General features: G+C 34.9%; 1 protein-coding gene across 1 annotated transcript in view; it reads right to left on the bottom strand.

Moving 5' to 3' along the window:
* The window catches only part of tex264a (testis expressed 264, ER-phagy receptor a), a 62,467-nt gene extending 39,069 nt beyond the window's left edge, over positions 1-23,398 (bottom strand). Inside the window, exons 1-2 of the mRNA XM_059570681.1 lie at positions 22,871-23,398; positions 9,422-9,643 (exon numbers count right to left, since the gene is read on the bottom strand). Coding sequence (XP_059426664.1) covers positions 9,422-9,643; positions 22,871-23,128 — 480 coding nt within the window. The 5' untranslated portion in view covers positions 23,129-23,398. The remainder of the gene's footprint in view (positions 1-9,421; positions 9,644-22,870) is intronic.
* Positions 23,399-23,479: the final 81 nt, after the last annotated feature.

Here is a 23,479-nt window from a genome sequence, read left to right as displayed (position 1 = left end):
CAAGCTACAGGGAACAGAAAACAACATAATAATAGAAGTAGCTTATCGTTCTCAGACCAGCTGTGACTCACATTGTTTATAAAAAACAAAGTACAATCACATCTAATATTCCATAAGATAAACACTGTCAGTTTCTCCAAGGTGAAACTGACAGCATTATTATAAAGCCCTCCACTGATGGAAGAAGCAGAGCGATACACAGCAGAAAAATCATAAATCCATAATATACTAATAAACTATACATACAATAGTTTTTCAGTAATATTTCTAATAATAAGTCTCTTATGCTCATCAAAACTGCATTTACTGGACCAAAAATACAGTAAAATACTAATATTTTGTGACAATAAATAAGAACTATTTTCTATTTTAATATATTAAAACATATTACTTCAGTCTTCAGTGTCACGTGATCCTTCAGAAATTATTTTAAGGTGCTGATATGGAGCTCAAGAAACATTTCTTATTATCAATTAATGAAAATATTAATACTTTTGTGGAAGGTTTTATAATGAATAGAGAAAATATTAATCTCTGTACTCACGCTTTTAAGAAAAAAATATTGATGTAGGTCTAGGTAATATTTTCTCTTGTTCATTGCAGAAATCAAAGAAAACACTGTCGAGAATAATTATCAAGCAGACACTCTTGAACTATAACCCACACACCAACAAATAATTCAAGGAAAAACAACAAAATGGAAACTTTTATACAAAAAATGTATGACGTGAATATGAGTGAGTGTTTGTGTGCATGGACTGTAAGGTGAGACTGATTCATGCACTGTTAATGTGTGAGGATATAGGTCTGACCCCTCAACCATACTCCCTCTGGGTCTCACTTTATCACCGTAATGCAGAAGTAAATGGGAAACTGGCTTAACACAAATCTCTATACAGCTATACAGATCTATAGAGCTGTCTTAAGTACTGGTCTATAGGCAGTGCAACGTGGATCACTTAAACACAAAGAAATTATTGTCTTCAAAATATATGCTATAGGAACAGTTGACCCAAAATCATGGATAGTCATGGATTACTTGTGGAATACTATGATGTTTTATCAGGTGTTTGAACTCCCATTCACTGCATAGGATTCATTAATGAGCAAGTGATGCTCTAAATTCATTCAGATGAAGAAAACAACCTAATCTACATTATGGATGGCCACAGAGTGAGAAAATTCAAATGTTCATTTTTGGGTGAACTATTCCTTAATTCCCCATTATTTGTGAACTAGCTGCTGTGACATTTTCTCTGCTCGCTTGATCACCATTTCTGTTCGGTCTATTATGTCAGCAATTTAAAAATGTTAAATGCTACAAACTTTAAGTCTAAGTCTAAGGTCCTTTTTATATGCGTAGGCCGTTTCCTGACAGATTTTAATATCCTTTTATTGTTTTAAACCAGAATCATTTATTAATGAAACAACTCTGAGGCTTCAGTAGACTTGATTCAGTCCCATCTGAACAACTTATTAAAGACTGAGAACCTCTGAAATAGAGGATAGACATGTGGACTAACAACTGATGTATACTTACTTGCAAAATACGAGGTAAATACTATGGTATATAAATATATGGCAATCATTTAATACAATGCCATATATCCATTACTTTATGGGTCCATGAAATTCGAAACATGATTTTTAATGCAATTTAACAACCTTTTTTTGGATAGCTTTGGAAACAAATCCATACAAATTTTCTATTTATCTGTCCTGAAAATCACTCTCGCCTGAAGGGATGTTCTGTTGAACTTTCTTTAACCTCCAGAAGAAAGTGTATCTGTGAAATATCCCAAGACTGGATCTTAAGCATTCACTACAAAGCCCACCATGGTTCAGTGATGTGATGGACACGTCTTTGCTCCTGGCTCATGCCTCAAGTTATCCATGATAACGTACACATATCGTCAGCAACAGCACACACACACACACACACACACACACAGAACAATGCTCCAGGAAGCTCATATCAATTATGAAGCAGCTATATCTGGCATACGGCCGGGCCCTCTCCAGAATGCATATGCACACACACACAAACACACTCACTGATTGGCTACTTCACTGATTAAGTCAATGACTGTCTGCCTTACAGAACCGCTCAAATGAGAACTCTTTCTATCCTGTATCAGTTCTTTTCTCACAAACAAAGACAAGAATAGTCTAATAGGCTGCACAAATAGTACAGTTAATTTTTGCTGAATACTGGGCACCGGAATCTGCTACAACAACCACATATTTAGCTTTACTGAAAGAAAGAGATAGGAATCTACTATTAACATCCATCGAATTACAAGTGCTTAGATCACCATTTAAACTTCCTTTTCCAATTTATTATTTAAAGGGGTCATATGATGTTGCTAAAAAGCAAAAAACATTATTTTCCACAAACTGTACATCATTGTCTTTCCTCTATGCCCTGCATTTTGTGAAACACGTCATTTTTTTTACAAAGCTCATTGGTCTGAAAAGAAAGGTGTGCTCTGATTGGCCAGCTGAATAGCTCAAGCGCGTGACGGAAATGTTATGCCCCTTACCATACTGTAATGCGTGTCCGGCTCAGAACACTGTAAAAATATAAAGTTATAAATGCCATCAAAGAAATAGAAAAAAAAATGTAATATATTGAAATATAAATATTTCACATCACTGAATTTACTATACTGTTTTAATCAAATAAATGCAGACATTGTGAGCAATTGGTGACACATTATATTAAATATTGTTTATATATTAGATATTAAATAATCATAATATTTTTAAATCCAAATTTTTAGATTTAGTTTTAGATGCCCAAAACAGATGTTAATAACAGGTTTAAATAGGCCCAAAGAAAGGCCAGGGGAAGGTAAAGAAAATGAGATGGGGAGGGTTTATAGGGTCTCATTAAAGATGTAGGGCTACCTGTGAGGATCAAACAGTGTGCCTGCCAGCCCACCCACACACACTTTCTCTAGAGGGGCACATACAGCATAAAAGGGGAGCCTGTGGTCAGCTTCTATTCCCACTTCTACCTCTATCTCCTCTCTCTTCCTCTCCAAGAAACAAGTCTTTGTGTTAGAACAAGCTCCAGTTAATACAATCTTAACATGAAATTACTAGCATAAGGTAAAACCCTGCTAACAGAAAAGTACAATAAGATACGGTCTTCTTGGAAGATGAATTTGTGAGAGACACCATAATAATTAACAACTGGTAGTTGAATTTTGAAAAATGACAGTATATATAAAGTATATATATATATAGTGTGTGTGTGTTTGTGTATGTGTGTATATATATATATATATATATATATATATATATATATATATATATATATATATATATATATATATATATATATATATATATATATATATATATATATATATATATATATATATATACAAACACAGCAGCCAGTGCTCCACACAGAGATCTGATCTCATCATCATCTGCTGTTTGGAATGACATGAAGAAACAGAAGAAATTGAGACAGACTCAATCCAGAAGAACTGTGGCAATGTCTCCAAAATGCCTCAAGAAACCTTCAAGAAAGCTACAGTGTTGTGAAAAGTTTTAGGCACTTGTGTAAAAATGCTGTAAATTGAGGATGCCGTCAAAAATAAAGACATAAATAGATTTTATTAATATCTATTAACTTAACTAAATTAAATCAACATTTGGTGTGACCACGCTATGTGTTAAAAAAAAAAAAAACTTTTGTCCTAGGTGCACCTGTGCATTGTTTTTTTTAGGTAGCTTTGCAGGTAGGTTTCTTGAAGTGTCTTGGAGACGTTGCCACAGTTCTTCTGGATTGAGTCTGTCTCAGTTTGTTCTGTTTCTTCATGTTATTCCAGACAGACGGATGATGATCAGATCAGATCTCTGTGTGGAGCACTGGCTGCTATCAGACTCATTGTGCAAACACAAATCTCACTGAATTATTACAATTAATGGCAAAAATTATGTTTGGAAATGTAAACTGACTTACTACTGACTACTGTATATGTACAGTATACACACACACACGTATGTATAAAAAAATCTAACTTTGTACAAGCTTTTGAAGTAGTCTCATCACCATATCCATCATTCCATTTATCTTTTTATTAGAGTCTTTTTTTGCTGCTCAGATTCACTGTGGTTCTCTTCCAACTGCCCACACATAAGAGCTCAATAAATATGGATGCCATGTACTACCACAACCAATTTTGCATGTTTAATTTATCAGATAATAACATCAAAGAGGATAGGGAGGGACAGAGCTGCATTATTCATGAGCTGATTGGACTAGAGGGAAACGGAATCAGTAAGTTGTTCAGGTAACTCCTAAAATGGGCGGAGTCGACTTTACATAGATTTGCTTGCAATTAATAGAAAGTAATGAAGGTTCCGGAAAGGCAGAGAATACATCATGTTTTGAAAATCTTGATAAACATCAGTGAACAGAAAATGGTAAAGATTTTAAATAATCTAAAGTATAAACTAAAAAAAAACTGCATGGTTATGTATAGGAATTTCCTCCAATACTGAAAACACAAACAAAAATATTCATTTACAATAATGCACTTATAGAAGTCAAAGGTGCATAGCTTTTAACATACCAGAAAGAGAAATGACATAACTATCCACAAAAGACTATTTACTAGTTACCACAAATATAATAACTGCATAAAAAAAGAGATCTTGTATATAATTGAATAAGTGGCAAAATATTGTATTTAAGATTTAGAATCAATGACTTGATAAATAGTTTTATATTGAATCGTTGTCTCATAAAAAAAAAGAAACACACATAGGCCTATTCTTATCCTTTTTATGTCTTTCAAAAACATTTTGGACTCAAATCCAAGCTTGTAGAGTTATGATTCACCTCAAAGCTTGTTTTTTGGTTTAAAGTAGTTTTTCAAAATTCCTATGAAGAAAATGGATGGAGACAAACGTATCCTGAACAAAGCCGCTGAAAAAGTTAGCAGTACCATTACATCTACAATTCATATCTAGTAGTTGATCCACCTAAAACAGCAGTTCTATAGCTAAACAGATGATGTAGACAACTTCACATTTAAATAACATTCTTGTGCTAAAGCATTCATATCAGATACAGTTGCTTGCTAGAGCTTAATGGTTTTGAAACCGAGGGCTATAAAAAGTGCAACAAACATTTAAATCATCAGGCAGCAAACGTTAATCAGTTTGGCCACTATGTACATAATTTCTTAAAGCGGATCAGTGTGATGCTGTTAACTGGATTAAAACTGTGTTTCGAGTTTAGACAAAACTCTAGCACTGAGACAGGGGTGCGTTGTTAGAAAACTGTAGGTGCTCAGGCAAATCCCTCTAACGTACTTCATCTCGCCCTTCCTTTATTCCTACTTAAAAATCACCTCTTTTAATGGGCTTAGTCAATCCTCTGACAGCCAGCTGTCTGCTGGATCCACACGGCTCGCTCACGGGTCGGCATGAACTCACACAGCTTGAAATCACTGTTACGGTGTAATGGGACTGCCCACAAACTCTGTGTACGCTGTGTTTCTTATGAGTGAACTCCTGTGTGGGTGCAGGAGATTCTGCCCTCTCGCTGTCTAACAGATGGTCCGTGTGTTTGTGTGTTTGTGTTTATCATCTTCAGCCTCTCAACAGATTGACAAGAATGTGTCCATGTCTTCTGTCGATAGCGGGTGGACAAGTGATTTATCTCCTCCTTGAAAAGCGATATATAAAAGTGGACTGAGGGACCAATAGTATGATGGAGAGATGTGTGGGAGAGGTATAAATAGAAAGCATTTGTCAATGGAGAAGATAAAAAGGGAAATCTAGGGTTTGCAGAGGGGCAGTTCAGTGTTTGACCCGTGCCACAACAGACCGCACCTCCCCGCGCCAACTGCCTCGCTCGGCAGAGAACCAACAGAAGCCATTCCCAACATATGTCCACCCCACAGGATACTATAGGAACTAGACATAAGCACTGGCTGGCTGATATGTTGGATACTCATAATTACTTGGAGATACAAATTAAACAACATTGTAAATAATAAAAAAGATTTTAATTCACTTTTATTTGAATATAAAATAAATATGGTCACCTCATCTCAGAGTTTGGTTTAGAGGTTTGATCCGTATACAAGTGCAGGACAAGTTTTGACTGCGGAGTACTGATACGGGCAGGAAGATACTGATATGAGTGCGGGACGTAGTGCCATGACATGTTGGACTCCACAAAATATAATGATCTAAAATTACAATAATAGTTACTCAAATGCATTTTTTTCAACAGAGAATGTTATTTGTATTATTCATCTATTGCACAACAAAAACTAAATAATTTACAGACTTATAGTTGAGTATTCTGCTTTTTTGGAAAGTAAATTTTTTTTGGCGACTGCAACAAATATAACAATGTGCTTATTACAAAAGCAGTATTATTTTAACACCACTGCTATCTAGGATTGGTTTTTATTACTCTCTTATCAAATGTTCTGTTTTCACTTTAATTTTAAAGTTTTGGCAATTTTGTTGTGTTTTTGTAATTTTTATTTTATATATATTTTAAATGTGTCTGTATAGCATTTATTATTTTTATTTATTTATTTTTAGTTATTCAGGTGCCATATTTTGGTGAAACAAAATATATTTGGAATATTTTATTTAATTTTTTCATATTTTAGTTACTATTTATTTTAAATAATCATTTACTTATTTATTTCATAGTTTTAGTTTTAATAAAAATATTAACCCTTACCAGACCAAGAATGAAAAATCCCCATAGACATTCTCCCGCCATCTTTTACAGGAAAAAGAAGGACAAAACGTAAAAGTTGCTGGTGGGAGCGGGACAAAAATCTAACATATTTATGGAGGAACGGGACAGAATCTTATGGGAGCAGGATTAAGAAATCCATGCCATGGAGACCTCTTGTTTATGTCATTTACTGTATATGTATGAATCAGAACAAGCTGCATCAGTTGACAAAAAAAAACTAAAAATGTTAACGGGTGACCATATGTGAAAATATTAATATACTATAATGTATTAGGAAAATATATAGGTATATTTAAAAGTGTTATTTCCATCCCAAAATTACAAAACACATTATAAGACACATCCTGATTAAAAATATACTGTTGACAAAAAATGACAAAACACAAAATAAGCCAGCTAGATAGTGGCATTGAACTATTAATGCTTTTCTTGGGGGGGGGGGGGGTTGATCTCCTTGAACAAATGCATTACAAATGAGCAAACACTCAGACACACATATCCCTGGTGACTTACATGTCCTATCTGTGTTGAAGTGTGGTGCATGTGCTGTGTGGTAGTGGTGGGTTTACAAAGGTCTTTTAAGGAAGTTTTACTTCAGTTTCATAATAAAGAAAGCGTCAGTGTGAACTTCTGCCAGACCCTACTCAATAAATCATTGTAAAGACATGTCCCTGCCTACACACACGCATGCATTTGTGAATGTCTCTCCATTATTCAACTGCTCAGTCCCATCTTTGTCAACTCTGCCACTCCATATACATCACATTACAAACTCACACACATAATCCCATAATGCAACATGCATTTTCTGCTGACTCCTACACTGCACTGCTCATGTAACTACTGCACTACTCTTAATACGCTGTCAGACAAGCCAAGTTAGGAAACGTGTGTGTGTGTGTGTGTGTTTGTGAGTGTGTGAGAGAGAGAGAAGGAAGGACAAAAAAATTGAAAGTAGTCAACAAGTGAAATCAGTTGCTTTCACTGTTCTTACATCATAGTTTTAACTATTTTCAAGAAAATGGACAGAGACTTGTAACTGAATTTTGTTTACAGTCAATCCCTTTAAAAAACAATATTATGAAACCACTACCTTAGTAATGCAATTTATATTAATTACATATTTTATCAAAGGTCTCTATTATCAACCAATCTATTCAACATACTGACTCATTAAAGTATGGAAGCCCATTTCCACCACTGAATAAAAATTAAAAAGAAGTTGCGAGATATAAAGAAGTTGTGAGATATAAAGAGATAAAACCTCACAATTCTGGCTTTTTTTCTTACAAGACTTTTTTTTCTCGCAACCAAGTTTATATCACGCAATCAAAACTGTAACTGCAGAATCTTGCTTTATAATTCTCAATTGCGAGTTTCTCACAATTCTGAGAAGAAAAGCCTGAATTGCGAGTTTTCATCACACAATTCTGAGAGAAAAAGTCGCAATGACCTTTTTAATTTTTTATTCAGTGACAGAAATGGACTTCCAAATTGAGATCTGGTTAATAAGAGCCACTTGTTCGCAAATCAAATATCACAACTTGCAATGTGCACACTAACAAGATCAAATCTGACAAAAACACATGGACACAAAGTTTTCTTAACAGCAACTACATTTAAATTATTGTCACAAACTTTATGTTACTTTATGTAATATTCATTTTAATCACAGCATGGAGCCATGCTGGCACATAAACTACAGAAATTCCTGGTATTCAAGGATAGCAAGTAGACAAAATTCTTCTTCATCTAGGGAAATAAGTGAGCATCTGGTACATGCTGCTTTCTAACTGTATGAGACGGCCCATGTGCCAGCGCAGCAACTAGGACAGATTGTCACGCCAATATTGCAAACCACAAGGATGCCAATATTGGTTGCGCCTTCCATCTTGGTTACCCAGTGTGAACAGCCAACACAATGCAAAGGTGTTATAGGTGGCTGCCAAGGCATTGATAGCTAGCTGTTAGTGTACGCTAGGTGGTTACTTATTGGAAAAATAACACAAGAACAGCATTAGCACCAGAAAAGTGACACCTATACAAATAACACTGTGTCACTAGTTCACACATGGTAAGAAACGCATTATTCATCACATTATCTCACAGCACTGAATTGTACTGAACTCATGCTGCTAGATGGCAACCAGCCAGCTCACACAAACTGACATCATTAACAGCCTCTTTACCCTCTCTATATCCAGTTATCTGTCCATTCAGAAGTGGTTAAAGCCATTTCCTCCCAATCTACACGCATTCCTCACTATACAGTCCACATGCTATCCTCCATTTGATGTTGACCATTAGTAACGTGAGGTGTGTAAAGCACCATGGAAATTATAATATATAAACCAGAATGCTGTACTCCGTTCGGCCAAGTATCTTATATTTTAATTTAGTGGTATATTATCAGACGTGACAATGGTTTGGAGATGATTTATACTGATAAACCCCGCGACTCACAGTCAGCAACAGTCAGCAACACATCATTCATTATGATTTCGATTTACTGTAAATTATAAATTGAGTTATGTTTTAAAAAAAGGGGAGGTGAAAAAAAAATCAAGAAATAAACAAACAGAATGCATTAAACACGAAAAGAAAACAATCCTGTAGTAGTTTCTTTGTTAGTAATTATGAGTCAAATATACAATTTTGCAAGACTGTTACCTTTATATACTGTTGTAGTTCAGGATGGACTCTATAAGCACCGCAGACGGGGGACAGAGTGCATCTGTTTGGAAATGAGGAAGTTACGGCACAGGTGACTTCTGGGAAGGAGATGACCTTGTAGCCGAATTTCTCGTACAGATGCTGTAACTCTTTGTCAGGTTCCTCTTCATTTTCACACAGTATGCTGCCCACTGCATACCGACACTGATCTGCTTGAGTCTGAAACAAAAAGAGAGAGATTACATCAGATTGTGCTGAATATACTGTACCACAATTAATATTTACATTTATAATACTGATCCAAGGACCTTTATATAGGCCTAGAGTTAAGAAATTCCCAACAATGTTCACCAAAAATACAGTGAAAACAGCTATATTGTGGAATATCATTACAATTTAAAGTAACTGTCTCTATTTTGATATATTTAATTTATAATGTATTCTTTTGATGGCTAAGCTGAATTTTCAGCAGCAATTATTCAGTGTCACATGATCCTTCAGAATCCATTCTAATATGCTGATTTGCTGCTCAAAAAACATTCCATTATCACAGTTAAAAAATATTTTTGATATTTTAATATTTTCATGGTTTAAACATCCCCTCACAACAGCATGTGCACTGGAGCTTTATTAATCCAATAAAACATGAATGACAAAACAATTAAGGTGTTTATAAAGTTGTCATCTCTAATTACTTATCTAGCATGTGTTCGCCCACAACAGTGAATGAATCAATATGTCGCTAACATTCGTAAAATAGACTGAATGCTGCACGTCATTGTTGTTGAGTGATGATGAGATGATCTTCTCGAGAGTTTGACAGCGGTGAAAGGAACCTACATCATGCTAAACCTATCTACAGTACATCCTTTTCAAAAACCTATTCTTTTCCCGTTTCCTGGTTTGTCTTACTTTTCCACCTCCATCCTTTGACTTACTCTCTCTCTCTCTCTCTCTCTCTACCCTGCCATGCATCTTTTATCTGTGTGCGTTTTGTCCCTTTTCCCAGCGTGAAGAGCTTGTTTCTCCAACTGGGGACTAATGATGGTATTCAGAACTCTCTCCATCGCTACCGTCCTACACAACTGTCAGCAAATAAAATGGAAATTTCTGGCAGTTCTCCAGACACAGCACCCAAGAGACAACAGGCAATTACTTGGAGCAAGAAGGCCTACACATACACTTCCCTTCACTTGTTGTTTGCCTGTTTATGTCAAATAATTCAACCAACCAATGTGGACGAAACAAGAAAACGCAGTACCAATTCAAATAATAACCACAAGTGCTCTCAAACAAACCAACTAATCTTCACACTGCCAATCCAAGACAACCGAGTAGATCTGGTCTCCAGACGTCCAAGAAAAGGAAGCGAATTTACGATCAGTGTTCCTGACGGTCGCCCCAGATTTGACAATGAACACTAATGGGCATGCTAAGGCATTCTCTCACAGCCTGATTGGTTCTTGAGTTGTTGTGTCAAACACACGGACGCAATACAGCATGTTGTGCATCTTCGTGTTCAAGGTTCACTGCACTTCTCTACGAAAGCACACTGAAACAGCCAGTCTAAAAATGGCTCTGCGGATACATTTATAAACAGATCTTTTTCATTCACCCCCCCCCCCCCCCCCCCCAATTGCTTAGAATACTCATGATTTAAACTGGATGATGTAGGAAACAGTCTTTGAATGCACTCTTTGCCCTCAGGAATCCACGATGGCCACTAAAACGCAGTACATTGTCATTTGCTCGGCTTCTTTGTCTATATTCCCTCCAGAGGCCTGCTGCAGGGAAAAGCAATTTTCAATAGCAATTCTCTGCACGGCTTTGCAAGGGTCGTCGTTTTTTGACAGACGAAGGCTCTGCAACAATAAAAAGGTGGTAATTCTTTATTAGCAGACATGTTACAAGGATTTACTCCTCTCATCTCTCCCAACCCTTATCCTTTCCCTCTGCTCGATCCTCCAGGGACTAGGACTTTAGGGAATTACCCCCAGCCACGTTCGGGATTGCTCACAGATAATACATGGTTTTTGGAGCTTGCACATTGGGGAGAGTGTCCCTTTTTTTTTTAAAGGGTTGGCAGCAAAATGGCAAAAGCTCTCTGCATACCGCAGTAGTCCCTAAGGTGCTCAGATCTGCATAATTGTAGAGAGCGAGGCAGCTCAGCCTTGGCTCAAGAGGCGACTCATGAAAATACAAGAGACATCTGCCTGGTTCACACTAGCAGCGGCAAACCAGACGCAGAATCAACAAAACTGAGCAAAAATTCTGAATCAGATCATTTAGATATTGATAAATAATTCACAGACAATGAATATTCAGACTTCACTCCAAAATTAACACACTTTAAAAAGATATTACTATAAACTATACAGTACATTTGAAATAGTTATAGGGTTAACAACAACTTTTTTTTCTATTAATCTATATAAACTGATTTTTCTCTCTCTCTCTCTCTCTCTCTCTATATATATATATATATAAAATAAACTGTGTTTGTGTATGCGTGTATATATATATATATATATATATATATATATATATATATATATATATATATATATATATATATATACATATATATACACACACACACAGTTAATTTTTTTATTTATTTATATATTTTTTTCAGTTATAGGTTCATTTTTATTTATGCATTTGGCTGATGTTTTTTATCCAAAGCAGCTTACATTCAATGTGAATTTTTAATATAAAAATGTTAGTAATTTTATAATATTATAAAAAATTATATAACTATATACACATACACACACACATATATATACACATATATATATATACACACACACATTTTATATATATATATATATATATATATATATATATATATATACACACACATACTTTACATACACACAATAGTATTATTATTTTCTTTAAACAAATACAAGAAGTAAATGTTAAAATATTATTATACATATTTTTATGAGCAATATAATATAATATAATATAATATAATATAATATAATATAATATAATATAATATAATATAATATAATATAATATAAATACACTTTTGTACTAACAAACTTTTTAAGAACTTCCTGGCCTTATTTGTGCTAAATATAGAAAAATGTATCCATATCTTAGGGCTTCACGATGCTGTTACCGATGGGTTTGAGGTTATAAAGCCATATGAAAAGAAGCAGATAGTGAGCTTAGCATGGCTGGCCTGGTTTGATTCATTAGCCCTGGTTTGTGAAGTAAGGTTTTCATGGTGCTTCTCAGTATGGACACTGCAGGTGGTACTGTCCTCAATTGAACCTGATGGAGAACTATACTTACTAGAAACCCCTTCTCTCATTATAATTAATCAAACACAGATATGCAGTCTTGTTTCAAACTGAGATCAAAATTCCACTTGGAGACCTCCTGTGCAATGTTCTAGAAACCTGTAGATCTAAAGAAGTCCCACCTCTACTCTATATAAAAATGATAAGGCCTGTTTCATACCACATGCCTAAACAGGAAATAAGCAAAGCATCAACATAATGCAACCGCAGGCTCATGTTCTCAAACTCATAGTGTTCCTGTAACAGAACTGCTGAAGAACAAATCCCACCCATACAAATCCCAAACCATACAGAATCAGCATAAGGGAGACCTCTGCTGACCACGTAGTGGAGCTACAGGACAGATCAAATCTAATGCAGCTTGTCTTTATAAATTTTAGGTTGACTATTTATCAAGCTTTTGATGAAAGCACCAGCTTCACTACTTACAGGAAAGAGCATCTCCAGATACACAGCTAATGAAACAACACTATCCAGGTCAACAAGCAGCAACCACATTTAACATTAAGATTACAGCTATCCTGCATATATGAAATAATAATACCAATGCCGCATCTGTGGACGAGCCTAAAGCTAATGTTTTTCACAAGAATTTGAAAAAAGGTAGTGCAAAAAAAAGGTTAGAGGTTATTGGTTAGAGCTGGTAAGCAGAGTTAATTTCTGCTAATCATTTCAAGCAATCCATTTACAGAGAGTCAATTTTAAATTTAGATTCAACTCTATTTTTAGTCATCACTGAAAACTATTCATGCAGTTCCCCCAACCAAAACCAGGCTCTATACAATGTCCCTGAGTGATATTTTACAATATTTTAATTTATCAAAAATCCCATGTGCTATCAAAAAAATTAAATAATATATAAATATTGCCGTGTATGACAAGGTATTGGTGACTATAGGTGGAAATTTGCATTTTAAAGAACAATCAGAGCACAAACATACAGCAACGTATTGAATAAGATGGGCAAATAAAGAAGGTAATTGTTATTTAATGTTATTCACACACACACATACACACACACATTCTGATGTATCCATTATTGATTACAGTAAGAAATAATATGTATTACGTGAACACTGTAAAACTAAGTGTTACTAATGGAAACCCCATGAAATAAAAGCATAGCACCTAAGGATGAACTTACTAGCGGGTCACGGCACCATGAATATGCATAACATGCCATTTCCTCAAGATGATTAGCTGCCCTGAATGCCCTCAAATGTTGAATAGCCTCCCATGCTGACTGAAATTGAAACCGATGGCGTATCATTTCTGGGGAACCGTAGGTGCCGTGTTGGGTAGGGGCCAATCTGGACAGAATTAATGGGGCAGAAAATAGAGTATGCAAAAAAGACCAGTTTGGAAAGCGTGTGATAATATTTGAGTTGTCGTGGAAAAGGATCACAAGAGAAAAGTTTCAGTATTTGCATTCAGCAGACAACCTGGAAATCTGAATTTGCACTGCAATAGTCAAAACCATCAACCTGAAGCTTTGAGGAAAACCATTTAGATTCATTTGATTCTTAATAATGCATGCTTCAGATTAAATTGAAGGGTAGCTCAGATTATCTATTAAAGATGGTTAACATCAGATGAATGCTTCAGACATGAATCAAAGAAGAAACGCAAGGTCCACCTAACATGCACTCGATCCTCGCTTCATTAGCTGACTGACACTGCTAAACTGAAGCGCCTAGAACCACAATGACCCTCCATCAGTCATGTTCTGCTCTCGCAAGTAGACTATAACTAATCATAACTCCTAGCTCAAGGCAACGTTCACGCCATCGGTCTAATTAAAAAAGGCAGAGGAGGGCGACTGGCATTCAAAAGTCAAGCATGTACTGTAGGACATTTTGCTAGTAGCTGGACAAAACACTCACGACTTGGCAATTTCTTTTTGTCATGTGAACAGTAAGGTCAGCCGTTCAGATAAAAGTGCTGAAAAGGACAAGGCTCAGCAGAGTTTTATCCTGAAAATGGCTTTAAATGTGAGGGCAATCTACCTGTTAATGTTATCTAAAATTAGGTCTTAATCCCCAAACTTTAAACCAGAGCCTCGAGACAAACAAAAAGCCATTCCTTTTATTCTTTCTTGTAAAAAGCATTTATTCCCCTGGTCTGTGTCTTCAGATGAGTAAACAAGAGAAAATAATGTACAAAGAAGCTGAACATGGGGGATCAAGTCAGAGCCCACCTTAGAAATGTTTTTTTTTTTTCCATCTCAAGCAGTAAACAGAAATGTATTAGCATGTTTCATAAGAGGATGCTGAATCCAAAACCACATATTTCAACTTTGACTATTCAGTGGGTTGTTCGACAGAATAGATGGCCTACGGAAACACTGTATAATTGAGCTAGTAAAGGGTCATGTTTTCCAAACACCATTTCGACTTCTTAGAGATATTTACAGTACTGTAAAATTTCAATTTTAAAATGAATGCTGTTTTTTCTACTTATAAACTTTGAACTTATCAAATAATCCTGAAACAAATGTATCACAGTTTCCACCAAAAAAAAAAAAAAAAAAAAAAAAAAAAAAAAATTATATATATATATATATATATATATATATATATATATATATATATATATATATATATATATATATATATATATATATATATATACACACACATACACAAGACAAAATAGTTATTTTAAACTGTTATATTTTGAAATGACTGTATTTTTGATTAAATGTCGATGGACAAGACACTTATCCTTATGCTCAAAACATTTTTCTACATTTTACCAACCCCAAACCTTTGAAAGGTAGTGTGTGCATGCAACAGAGTAACTGACAGATATTCAATAAATAAACAGCTCAACTCTAACTCTTTATTCCACAAAAACTATCATAGTCCTCAAAATCTGTGGGTTATTATGAATAAAAATGGGAACACCGCTCACAGCAGGCGAAGTTGGGAAATAATTGTCTTGAAATTGAGTGAAAGCTGTGCTTTGATGGCTGAAGCAGCACTGCTTCAAAGGTGATGAACTGAGAGACGTTCTGAAGCAATGCAACTGCTCAGAGAGGGTTGTAGGATGCTGCTGACAGTCTCGTTACTGATACATCATGCCCTAACCAGATGTGATAAAGACATTAAAGCTCTCTTACATATATATTTTTATTCTATATTTATTTAATACTTATACCCCTGGATTCACAGACAAGGCTTAAGCCAAGTCCCAGACTAAAATGTAAGTCTGAGCTGTGTCAACTGAAAGAAACTTGCACTGACTGATCTTAAAATATATCAGTGCCTTTGTTTTCTTTAAGGCACATTTATGAAAAATTACTTAAAAGTCCTAATTGAACTACGGCCTAATCCTGGCTTAGTCTAAGCCCTGTTTGTGAAACTAGGCCATAGTGTTTTTAATTAAATTTAACACTAGATAGATAGACAGACAAACAGGTCTGTATTCAACTAGTTGGGTGTTTGACTGTGAAGTATTCTTTGACCTACAAAACATAATAAAGCAAAGAGAACAATAAAGACATGTCAGAGCGATTTCAGTTTAGAAGATGAAAGTGTAAGGCAGAGTATAGGGACTTGATGTGCTGTGAAATAGCTGTAAAGGTTTTTTATTCATCCGCTGATTTAATTTATTAACTTTGGACAAAGTAGGGCAGTTTTAAATGGCAGCTCTTTGCTTCTATCATTAACTTCCATGATTGATTCAGTGTTTGCGAAGGTTCTGCAGATTGTTAATCAAGCCTGTGTTGCACAGAAGTAACAACTGATTCACTTTGACTGCTGAATAAAACCTGAAAAGCATCCTCTCCAATCAGCCCTGAGTGTAGACACCTGGGCTGAATAAACTGCCTGAAGAGAATAAGCTCTTCCATTTAAAAACAGTCATAAATAAGCTGGTTTCATGCTGGTGCATCACAAGGCCAAATGGCATTAATGAAGGTGACTTAATATAAAAATCATTGAGAGTTCAAACGCAGTTGGAGCATAAAAGATTAAAGTCAAAGCTGTCCCACCTCTGACTCATAATACCCTGCATGAGTCACAAACCATCACTTGAGTCAATATGTCTGGTATAAGCATCAAAATGCCAAGAAAAACCACTTCATCCACAGAAATGGGTCAAAATTAGGGTGGATAAAATGAACAGAACATTTGCTGGTTTAACTGTTTCTGTACTCATTCCCTAAGATCAAAATTGTGACTGCTGATGCTTTCAAAACTTTTGCCATGAACTTAATGTATAAAAGATGACTTAACAAGAAACCTGGCCACATTAGCTCTTTCAGTACTAGGAGTGGGGAATCTCCTCATGATACGTAGTTATTATTATGATACATAATACTCATGACATGATATTACTGTGATTTTGAATATTTTGTGATAGGCTGAGTATTGCCATAACATATTGCAACATATATTTAAAAAAAAAGTTTAACTGCAGAATACACCCAAAGGCCAATTTTCTCCACATCGGTTTATCTAACAAGATAAAGTTCTCAGTCTGCTAATCTCACTTTATTTTTATTGCTGCAAAATTGGATTTTCAAGCAGACAAATCAATCAACACTGTCATAAAAAGCCTCTCAAAAATGTTGCATAAACCAGTAATGGTTTGAAAAAGAAACTTTTTTTTAATTCAGTCTCAAAAGGTTATTATTATTATTTTATTTTATTTTTCTGACAATGTATAGTTTTATTCAGAAAGGATGAATTAAATTGATCAAGTGACTTTTACAATGTTACAAAAAGTCATATCTTATTTCAACAAAGTTGTTCTTTTAAATTTTGTTAATCAAAAAAAAAAAAAAAGAAATACCGAAAAATATGTTTCATGGTTTCCACAGAATATTAAGCAGCGTAACAATTTTAACACTGATAATAATAATCATTAAAAAAAAATCTTGAGCACCAAACTAACATATTATAACAATTGTTGAAGGATCCTGTGACACTTAATACTGGAAAAATGGCTGCTGAAAATTCACAGGAATGATTAAATTACCCTTTAAAATAAATTCAAATATAAAACGGCTATTTTAAATTGTAACTGAACTTAAAATAAAGTTTGTACTGTAATTATAAACTGTGTTTGCACCTAGAATATCAACCACCAAGAAGTCTCATTTAAATGCTTATTTAAATGCCACAATGGTTTTCCATTGCCACTAATAAGCAAGTAGGTAGAGTCATTCTCTGTGTTTTCCAAAAGCAATCTCCCTCAATAAAGTGTAAATCCCTCTATTTTACGCTGTCAAGCTCAAACACTCTGGCTCCGCTGGTAGCTGACCTTCTGAAACAGACCATATCAACCCCTGCCTCCCACCGGAGAGCTGAGCATGCTAATAACCGCCGAGCATTATGCCAATTAAAATCAGACAGCGACCTCAGCGAGTGCTAACAACCGATCATAGTCAGATCTGAAGCTAATTGGCTTTAGGGGAGACAGTGGCTGGACACTAAAAGGTGAGAGTGCCAATCAAAAACCCCAACGCTGTCACCATCTCAATACAAAGACAATAAACACAGCGGATCCCATCAGATGTCACCCTTGCACATGACTGCGTGGCACAGCTGTGAGAGCAGCCAGAGGACTGTAGAGCAGCATCACAGAGCTTTATCTGGCTTTAAAGGGGGAATGTCGCCAAAAACATAATCACCAACTACATGAATGAAAAGCACTGGGATAATAACCTTAACTCTAAGGTACTAGATTAAATGATCAGTTAAATATATACACATGGTTCCAAAAATTATTTAGAATGTAGTGACTGCATAAAAGAATAATAATAAAAAACATTTTTTTTTTAAACAGACAGGCATAAATTTTAAACAAAACATTTCAGATTTTTATTAAAATATGAATAAGAAAAATGTATAACATCCTATTATTATTTCATATCATTTGAATTTCATAATTTAATTTCATAGTTTGAAATTATAACAACTATATATTATTTTCTGTAATAATGTAATTGATGCTATTCAACTCTTATGTGGAGTAACAATTATGGTTATAAATAATAACAAATACAAATAATAATTATATTTTTACCTAAAACAATTAAATTCATACATTTTTATGTGTGGTATAAGTGTCTGAGTATACTGTCGAGCCACTGTAATGAACACTTAAAGGAACATTGTTATGATAATTATTATTATTAGTATCCAAAACAATTGCATTCATACAAAAGTGTGGTGTAAGTTTAAGTTCCAAGTGTTCATTGCTGATTTAACAGAATCTGAACATCCCTGACATTAAACCTGTAGGCTTGAACTGGACCATTTCTACTGCAAGTTATGTTCTTTACCCTGGACCATGAGTGCCATCTAGTGTTTAGGGATCTACTGGGCTGACATCAAAAAATGCATGACCTGTTTTTGACAATTTTCATTGAAACACAGGGATCAGCTTTAAGCCAAGTAAGCTAATTTGGCAGTTTATGCAGCACTGAGAAAACACCCTTTACTTTGCATTTGCTTATTGTTTCAGCAGCGCAAACATCCAGACAGTTCACAATAAATAAATAAATAATAATAATAATACTTCAATTCAATCATTTAATTATCATCATCATCATCATCATCATCTATATCTATATCTATATATATATATATATATATATATCTCTATCTATCTATATATATATATATATATATATATATATATATATATATACATAAACCTCAGAACTTAATTTCTCAGAACATATATATAGGATAACATTTTTTGTCCTTTTGTAGCTTGACAGCCCCTTGTACCCATCTGCTTTGATTGTATGAAAGAGAACAGCTCAGACATTCTACTAAATTTCTCCTTTTGTACTTCAAGGAAGAAAGAAAATTATATGGTTCAGAACAACTTAAGGGTGAGTAAATAATGACAGAATTTTCATTTTGGGCGAACTAACCCTTTAATTTAGCTTTCCAGAAAAGAAACCTAGAATTTTATGTATAATTTTATGCCACGTCTCTTTTTCCAGTTAAAAAAAAAATTACAGTGGCAGAAGTCAAGTACCAGATGGGTAACAGCATGGAACTTAATAATAATAATATTTTTTTTCACACAAGTAAGCTGGTTTGTCTTGAGTGTACATAATAATATCATGGTGCTCATGGTGAAATATATTCCTAACTCACTTCAGCCAATATCATGGCCAACTCCACTGCCAGCCTGGCATTCACTTTTTTATGTCTTTTTTTTAGTCACATCATCATATGGTTTCAATTGTTCCTATGTTGAATGCAGAAGTAGGCTATGTGACTGAAGCGTTTCATATTTTCCTTTTTCTATTCTAAGATGCATGACATTTGCACTAAACTGTCTGTCCAATAAGATCTAAACGAGTTAGGCAACTCAGACACAAAAGTGGGTAGCAACAGATCTTTTCTTATGTATTGTGACATACATCTGAGCAAAACAGATTATTAGAAAAATATGTAGGGTGAGGACTTGTTTTTTTTTTGCATTGACTGTTGATTGGATAGAGGCAGATCTGAATGTGAGCTTGCAGGAGATTGTAAGAAAATGAATTTTTATTTCATGCCTTTCTTAAAATCATATTGGATGACTATATAGCGATGCTGGGTAGATTACTTACAAATTGTTTCAAAGTACATGACAAAAATTGTAGTTACACTAGTAACATAAATCCATTATATTACACATTTAAGGTAATATAAATCAAATCTATAAGACACTTTTTTGTTACTTTTACATAAGAACTCTTTACCTAATTATCCAATAATTAATTAAAAATGTAAAATTCAAATCATTAAAAAAAAAAAAAAAAAAATATTGCATTGTATTGTTTCCCTGCATGTCAAGTGACCATTAACCAATATCAGAGAACCATGAACACGCAAATGTGTTACTTAACTTATTACCTTAAAATCTCACTAAGTGATAATTAAAATATAAATTAATGCATAAATCAGTAGTTGATTCAATGTTGAAATAAAAAATGTTATATAACCTATTTACAAGTACTTAATTTTTTGGAATCTGATTACTTAATCCAGATTATATTTATTCAGTTAAAAGCCAGCTCTGCTAATCAGGCACTGAATAAAATCTGTCCACCAATGCAACCCACCAATGAATGTCGGCAAAAACAATGATTTTATGGTCCAAGGAGGTAGGAGTTTAACGGGGATTCTGATCTGATCACACATGCAAAAAAAAAAAAAAAAAAAAAAGGAATACCTATTTGTTGCCAACTTCAACTTGCATTGAACATTACACAGAAAATAACCCCACAAAAAAGTCTTGATAGCATGGTGTATTACCTGAACTCAAAATCCACCTGGTTTTCAAACAACAGGGATTTACCCTAATGCATACACTACCATAACAGCCACTCTCCAGGGGCCTCAATTCTAAATGTGTGTAGAACTGAACTTTTCCTTTTTCCTTTATTATTTTAATTACTGGTATCAGTTGGTGCATTCATAAGAACATTTTTGTGTCAAGTTTCTGCCTTTATAAATCCAAATTTGTTCTTTACTTTCGATGTATGATGAAACCCATGGAATTTAGGTACTTTTACCAAGGTACTTTTCAAATCCAGTCTTCTGTTTTTGTCCCAGTTTACCATTCAGGAGACAAATCAATCCCAGGTCACAACTCAAAACAAATGTGCATACAGAACAGAAGAAAAATCACCAGCTCTCATGCTCTCACCAAAAAGATATTATGCAATACCCCACCTGTTCAATTTCACAAGTTATACTGAGAGAAAGCGAGAGAAAAAAAAAAAGCACCACACTGGTATGGTTCAATATATGGGACCAAAGAGACATTCCCAGTCCTTACTTTGCAAGCCAGCAATTCCATTTGGCAATGACTGCCAAGTTGCACAAAATAAAATAGAAGAGTTACCACAGCACTCAAGGTTCCAGTGTCCAACCTCATAATATGGATGAACTATTACTGCATGACTGGTGCAGTGACTGTACAGCCCTAGATCAGTGCAGAAATATTAATGACAGCCATCCAGGGAGTCTACTAGCAAGACCTGTTCTGGTTTAAATATTCATTTATATTTGCGGAGACATCTGACATTTTTTGCATATAGTTATTTCGCTTTCTGCTGAGCAGTCCAAATTCAATCCATTCTCTTTTCAGAGGTGTGCATGCATGAAGAGCATCTTAAATCTTTTCATATTATACCAAGTTGTTCCTCCATGAGCTCCATGTTCACCTCTGGATCCTTGCACAGCATGTTATACTAATTTATTATTCTGATACACTAAATAGCACTGTATAATAATAGATATGAAACCTAATATTGACTTCGGAATTAGGGTTAGAGCAGACTTTGCTTTACATTGTGGCCATGAAGTTATTTTAAGGAAACGCCTCAGTGAGTCAGTCCTAAAACCCAGATGAATCATAAATTTAAAATATTATTATAATAACAGGTTTGAGGCTTGAGTTTCATGAGTCTGTGCTTCTGTGCTTTTTTGCAAAGTAACAATAACAACCGTTACAATAAACCTTAATTTATTATACTAAGGCCTGGTTTCATAGACAGGGCTTAGCCTAAACCAGGATTAGGCCATAGTTCAATTAGGACATTTAAGTAATTTTTATAAACATGCCTTAGAAAAAAACATTACTGGTGTGCATCTTGAGACAAAATAAAAGCACTGATATATTTTAAGATCAATCAGTACAAGTTTCTTTCATTTGAAACAACTCAGACTTGCATTTTAGTCTAGGACTAGGCTTAAGCCTTGTCTGTGAAACCGGGGGTAAAAGGACCATGTTAGTACTGTGGTAATTTTTTAAACTTTGTGCAACATTAATCACTCAGTAGCATGGTAAAGCACCATGGTATTACCATCTGTTATCATCACTGTACCATAGTATAGAAATAGTCAAATTTCTTACCAATTCTTAAATTCTGGGACAAACCAGTTATGAATTATGGTTTTATAACAGGTGGATTTAGGGGGTTGTGAGCTATAACCATTGGATGGGGGGGGGGGGGGGGTTTGGAGTCAAATAAATAGAAAAAAAAGGATACTTAAATAAGTATTTGTGTTAAGAACATTATATTAATCATTTTGAAATTTTGTTTTGAACACAACGGGAGGTGAAGTTGCATCAAGAATCACTGAATCAGAAAAAACGGAGTTCTGACCTGATTGGGGTCATCGTAAAACACACCGACAGACGACAGCTTCGGTCCGATACTGCAGCTCTCCGTGAAAGCGGCTCCGCTGGCCTTGTACGATCCTTTTCTGAACTTATATGCAATCGTGATGTTTTTCACCGGAGGAGCTCCAGTCCGAATCACGACTTCCGAGAAAAGCCCGGTGTAAAAAACGAAGCCCACCAATGTTAAGATGAGACAAATAACCAGAAACAAAATCAGCAGAAAAATGACAGAGTCAGACATTTTTGCCCGGCTGTCAGAAAATCCAGCACAAAAACGCTCAATGTGTGTGAATAGTTTAGTTACTGTGATGGCACACACAAAATCAATCCTTCTGCTTTCCGAACAGCATCAGAGTCGCTCTGCAGATGTTATATTTACAGTATCTATACTTTACTGCAGGTTAGTTTACACTCGTCTTTTAGTTTTGTTATTGACACAGCTGAGCGTTTGTTTATCCTCCTCTGCACAGAAACACTGTATACACTGCTTCCTGGATGCACCATGTGACTGTGACTGAGAGGGTTGGCTTGAAACGAGCCAACCAAATAAGGATGGAAAGTCCGACTCATTTCTGCGAATCGGTTCTTTCGA

Source organism: Carassius carassius, chromosome 17 (assembly GCF_963082965.1).
Source record: "Carassius carassius chromosome 17, fCarCar2.1, whole genome shotgun sequence".
NCBI classification, from domain to species: Eukaryota; Metazoa; Chordata; class Actinopteri; order Cypriniformes; family Cyprinidae; genus Carassius; species Carassius carassius.
Note: the sequence above shows the minus strand (reverse complement) of the source record. Positions and strands in the feature narration are given on the sequence as shown.